This window comes from Arachis ipaensis, chromosome B10 (assembly GCF_000816755.2).
Source record: "Arachis ipaensis cultivar K30076 chromosome B10, Araip1.1, whole genome shotgun sequence".
In the NCBI taxonomy this organism is placed as follows: domain Eukaryota; kingdom Viridiplantae; phylum Streptophyta; class Magnoliopsida; order Fabales; family Fabaceae; genus Arachis; species Arachis ipaensis.
Window position 1 is genome coordinate 9,996,813 of NC_029794.2, and position 6,162 is coordinate 10,002,974.

Here is a 6,162-nt window from a genome sequence, read left to right on the forward strand (position 1 = left end):
TGAGGTGAAAATTAAAATTATAAATTATAACTAATTTTTTTAAAAGATATATATTATGCATAATATTTTTATTTTTATTTTTTTATTATAAAAACAACAAAATTCATCTTTTATTAAAAAAATACTTTTCAACGTATCATTACTTTGATTAGACTTGGAAGTTGGAAATGAAAATCCTAGTTCCAAGAGCTAGAAGCCTATAAGCTGGTACATTAGGTTCCACGTGTTAATATCTGATAGGAGGAATACTAATGTTGCACAAGGAGTGGGTGGGCCAATTCTGAAACTGTGGGCACAGCAAGGCCCACATGTGGGCCCAATTGGTTTCTCGCTTTCCCACTAAGCAACCCATCATCTAACCATATTCGGACGTTGCCATGTTAATTCCATTTTGGGCCAAAAGTATTGCACATAATTTGTCCTTTCCAAATTACCAAATACCAACAATGTCCTTAAAGAGATTAATTAAGATTACTATTTGGCCCTCCTCACCTTTTTCATCCAAATAACAAATAAATATGAATATGGTCTTTAATCACTCACCTTTTTTCCTTTTTGGGTCGCTAATCACTTTAGTTTCTAGCAAAAGCAATGGAGAGGTTGAGTATGGTGAAAACCCCACATTGGGAAGCCTCCTCTTAAATCAACCATTAGAATGATTAAAATGTGGCATTTATTTGTAGGTATCATTCCCACGTCACAAAATTGTTATTTATATTTTCTTTTTGACAGTGAACTTTTTAAGAAAAATGGGTATGTATAGCACATTAGCACCCTACTTTGTTTTTGTAGTAGGTTCATCTTATTGTTATCACACCAAAACATCTTTATAGAGGTATTTAAGTAGTAAGTACCAAAAAGGCAAAATGAATTGTGGCCCAAATACATGTGCATGGTGCCATGGTAAGTTATAAGGGGAAATCAACAAACATACCAAAGCAATGGAAAGAAAAATCATGATTACAAAATTTTTTTTTAATTTATTTTTTTTAATACAAACTCGCTTTTACTCAAAATTAATTATATAAAATTAAGTTTATTCAAATTCCAGTTTTACAAGTGCTAATCCAAACACACGCTAATTAGCGGAGGTCTAGCAACTAGCAAGTAGTAATTACTAATTACACAGAAGGATACGAAGACTCTCGGTTAAGATTTTCTCCCCTCATTCCCTTCCTTGCCAAACAAGAATTCAAATATCATTTTCCAATAGCAAATCACCGAAAAAGCTAAGCGTAGAAGAGTACGAAAGAAGATACAGGCGCTATAGCGTGATTTGTTTTCTTCTTCTGCTGCTACCAGTACACACACTCTCTCTCTCTTCTCTTTTGTTTTTATTTTTATAATAATATATAAATATAAATATTTAATTTCAAAAAAAAATAAAAAAATAGAGTAGAAACTAGAAAGCAGAGTGACTCTTCTTCTTCTTCACCTTCTTCTTCATCCTCTTCTTCTCGTTCCAGCTTCAATGGCGTGAGAAACTCCAAACTACAAAGAGTTTAATTTATACTCTACACCGTGCAACGTAACAACCATATCTGAACCTTTAGCACTTGCATGCTTCATCAAACTTCTCTCAGGAAAAGATCAAAACCCAAATGTTAATGCAAATGCAATCTGAATTCCCTTCGACTTAAGACACCACCTTTGATCGTTCATCAATCACTCAAATGGTTTATCTCTAGTGAGATTCTCTTATTTTAGCCTCTCTTAAACGAGTTATTGCGTTTCCGATTATTTTTCTTCTTCTGATTCTGGGGTTCTAGTGTCTTCTCTTTTTCCTCCTCCTTCAGTTGTTTGTATTTGTTGGTGTCTGAAAACGTCGTCGTTGTTGTAATGGGGAAAAAGACAGTGAAGGATGATGCTGGAGAGCTAGAAATGTTGCTGAATGAGATCCCTCTTGCAACATCAAACAATCTCATTCATCATTACCATCATGGTGGTGATGATGAGCATGATCACGATCATGGTCATGGTGTCATGGGTTATGATGTTGATTATGATGACACTATTGCTCAGATTAAGTATCGATGTGCTTCATCATCCCCTGTTAGTGGTTTATCTCTTCAATCTGATGGTTCTTCCTCAAGCTTTTTCTCCGTTGTTGGATCACCAACACCACCTCCATTGGAGGACCTTACATCCACCATGCCTTGCCCTAACCCTAACACCATCTGGTTGGATTCAAAGGCACCTGATTCAGCTGTGGCTATGAGGAAGAAGGGCAGTGATATTGATGAACTAGGCCTATGTGCCAATTTGAGTAAAATGTATATTGGAAATCAACAAGAGAATCCTAATGGCCTTGCATTTCCTGATTATTATTCTTTGAGTGGAGGAAACAATTCTGTGAATGTTCACGGAGAGCACGGGGATCGTTATGATTTTAGGAGAGGGTTATTTCGATTTCAATGGCCTGTTAGTGATGGATCTCATTGTGCTGCTGAAACAAAAACAGCATTGTTAGGATTAAACCAGGATTGTAACATTGCTAACTTATTTGGATCACAACAGTGTCCTAGGTGGCATGGCAATATGATTCCTCAATCGAATGGTTCTCATGGTTCAATGGGCTCTCCAAGGCATGTGAGGCAGATGAGAAATGGAAACTGTGGCAGAGGAAGTATGGAAGCAGAGCTTGCTGCTTCTTTAAGCAGAAATCCAATGGTTGATGATTTGTTCTATGCACGAAATTATGGAACTAATATAATGGAGGAAAGGGGCATGCCAAGAGCACCTGATTCTCCCCTTTGTACTAATTTAAGTCCTTATAGAAGTGTTGATGGGTCATTGCATTATAACCCTCCTATGTCTAATGTAAGAGCTGTGCCACTTACAAATGCTAGATTAGCACATGGAAGTTTAGATACTATTATTAGTGAGGGAAGCTTCATCATTCAAGGTGAAGGTTCTAACTATGTTGCTAGTAGGGGTTTGAATCGGTCAAGATGTCAGGGTGCTGTGCGCGAAAGTAATTTCACCAAACATCTACAGAGGTCGGAGCTAGAGATTCAGTGCCATGGTTTAGGAACTTATGAGACTCCTAGGAGTCATGGGATTCATGGTCCATTCTCTTTGGAACCCAAGTATAATTCCCTAGCAGAAGTTCGAGGGTACATATATTTAATTGCCAAAGATCAACATGGTTGTAGATTCTTGCAAAGAGTGTTTGAAGAGGGTTTGGCAGAAGATGTTCAAGTGATATTTAACGAGATTGTTGATCATGTAGCTGAACTTATGATGAATTCTTTTGGAAATTACCTCATGCAGAAGTTATTGGATGTCTGTAACGAGGAACAAAGGATGCAGATCATACTCAAGGTTACTATGGAGCCGGGGCAGCTTGTCAGAATCTCATTGAACACTCATGGGTAATCTTGCAACTTATGCAAGTATTGAGATATTATTTTCATTGTGTTGTGGACTTTGACTTTACTTATTTTCCCTTTCTTGTGTCAGCACTCGTGTTGTACAGAAGCTGATTGAGACTCTCAAAACTAGAAGGCAAATTTCTTTGGTTGTATCTGCCCTTGAACCAGGATTCTTGGCTCTCATCAAAGATCTTAATGGAAACCATGTTGTTCAGCATTGTTTGCAATTCCTTAGCAATGAAGATAACAAGGTATGATGCCTACAATATTTAAATCTTCTATGTATATAGATGGTAAAATAGTCTCAAACATGAAGTTGTTATGGGTGCATGTTAATCTTTCTGCTCTTTTCAGTCTTGCTATATTTCTATGAACTATTCGATATATCCATGATAGATGATTAATGATCAGCTTATGTGAAATAGCAGTTCATTGTGTTCCCATTGTCTCATTCTCTTCTCAACTTCTCAATGTTTGTCTCTCATATTCCTTAAATGCTAAAATCTGTATCATGATGTTCTAACCGCTAATCAAATTTATTGCACCTCTCTACCAAGTTTGCCTGCATTGTTAATAAAATTTTAAATTTGAAAAGATACATGACATGGATGTATTTTGGCCATGTGCTTTTCTGTTTGAATGGCAGATATGTAGCTTTGCTAAATCGGTTTGAGCCATATTTATCTCAAACTTATCTTCTATGCAATTTATATAATTCTATAATGTCAATGTAACTAAAATATTTGGACTTATTTTCAGCCAGGGTTCTGTAGATAGGAATTTAATTTTTGACACCATATATTCAAACTTCACTATTGGGAAAATAGCCGTTCCAAGTTCACGTCCATGGCCGGCCTCTGTTATTACTTGATATTGTGATCAGATGTCTTTGTATGTAAGCATGTGGAATGTTTTATTTCACATAAACTACAATATTTTCTGGTGCAGAGAAGGGAATAGTCTAAAATAATACATAAGTGACTAAACCATGTCAAATTGGTTTGGCAGGTCAAATTCATTGGCATTTTCTTGACTAGCAGTTAATTTTGTCACTTTGTACTACTTTTTACAAAATCAGTGTGGATAAAATGATTAGGTCTTTTCTGCATTTTGTCTTTCTCTCAAAATTCCATTGCATTATGGTAATTGCTCTTTCTCTATTTCATTTATTGCATTGAGCAGTTTATATTTGTCGCCGCTGCAAAGTACTGTGTTGACATTGCAACTCATCAACACGGATGTTGTGTTTTACAAAGATGCATTGGTCATTCAAATGGGGAGCATAGAGAGAAACTAATTGCGGAAATATCTGCAAACGCTCTTCTTCTAGCACAACATCAATACGGGTAACTAGTGGAACTGTACTTCTCACTCTAGCACATAAAAACCCTTAACCAGATACTCCTTGTTTTAAGAATGTTATCTTCTTTTCTTTTCCCCAAGCAAATAGTCTTAGCTCTAGTGAAATTTCTATGGTAATTGGTAGAGAGATTTTCAAACAATTTTATCGGTGACTAGAAGATGTGCTTTTTTTGAAACAATTCTCATACTATTTTTTCTGCATCTTTTCAGTATTTGTCCATACAATTTTCGTACCTTTTTGATCGTTCCGATCTCTAGTCTCTTGATTCCTTTTGCCTTCTGCAGAAACTACGTCATACAATTTATCATGGACTTAAGGATTCCATCTGCAACATCAACCATGAACATGCAATTCGAAGGTAATTATGTGTACATGTCAATGCAGAAGTTCAGTAGCCATGTGGTTGAAAAATGTCTTGCTGTATTCAATGATGAGAATCGGGCTAGAATCATTTGCGAACTGCTCTGCGCGCCTTGCTTCGAACAGTTACTTCAAGATCCGCACGCCAATTATGTCATTCAGTCAGCTCTGCGTTATTCCGAGGTACATAACATAGCCACTTTATATTCCTCCTTTTCATTCATTGCTGCTGCTTCTACTTATAAGAAGTGCACCCAATGATTTTCACATAGTTTTGTGACATTTTCCTTTTTTGTTTTCTTTTTCTCGTTTCAACTTTCAACCAGGGCTATGTGCATAATTTACTAGTTGAAGCAGTTGAGTCCTACAAAGCAATTTCAAGAAATAGCCCATATTCCAAGAAGATTTTCTCACAGAAGCTTTTGAAGAAATGATGTATATTCTCTCCTTAGCAGCAAGTGTTATCTGTTGTCCTACATTTTGAAAGAAAGAAAGAAAGAAGATCAATGTAGTTATCAATCTATCTATCTATCTATATATATACTCATCTAATCTAATATCTTCAAAATATAAGGTAGTTTTGTTCTCATTTGAATATTAGACATGTACCATTTTGTTGACCAGATTCTGAACTACTATTTGGATATTATTATCATCCTGTTAATTATGGTATTCTCATTGACTGAGAATGTAAAGTACTAAAGTGTATAGGACGTTTGCTCTGATCATATATATACTTATATATTTTTTGGCGGTTATTATATGAATATACTTCTAGTCTTTAGTATATGACGCTGTAGTTTTCTTATGAGATATTCTTATTGTATTTACATGTAGTACATAGTTCCTTGTTTTCTTCCTTGTTTTAGAATTTAGACTCTTTTACTACTTATGGAGGTGATGTTCTGCAACAATTTTCTTATCTGTACATAGTTTTTGAAACTGATAGGAGCAGGTATCAATCTTAGAAGACGAGGTGTTTATGGGATGGTTTATGTTGTTTTTTATTTATTTTTTATAGAAATAATGTATTGTTTTATTATTTTGATAATAATATGTTTAAAC

General features: G+C 35.3%; 1 protein-coding gene across 1 annotated transcript; it reads left to right on the forward strand.

Annotated features, from left to right (window-relative positions):
• On the forward strand, positions 1,374 to 5,858 carry LOC107622384 (mRNA-binding protein puf3-like). Its single transcript, XM_016324257.2, has 5 exons — positions 1,374 to 3,374; positions 3,463 to 3,625; positions 4,557 to 4,720; positions 5,022 to 5,280; positions 5,424 to 5,858. Exons 1-5 carry the CDS (start codon positions 1,840 to 1,842, stop codon positions 5,529 to 5,531), a joined length of 2,229 nt encoding a protein of 742 aa, XP_016179743.1. The 5' UTR covers positions 1,374 to 1,839; the 3' UTR covers positions 5,532 to 5,858.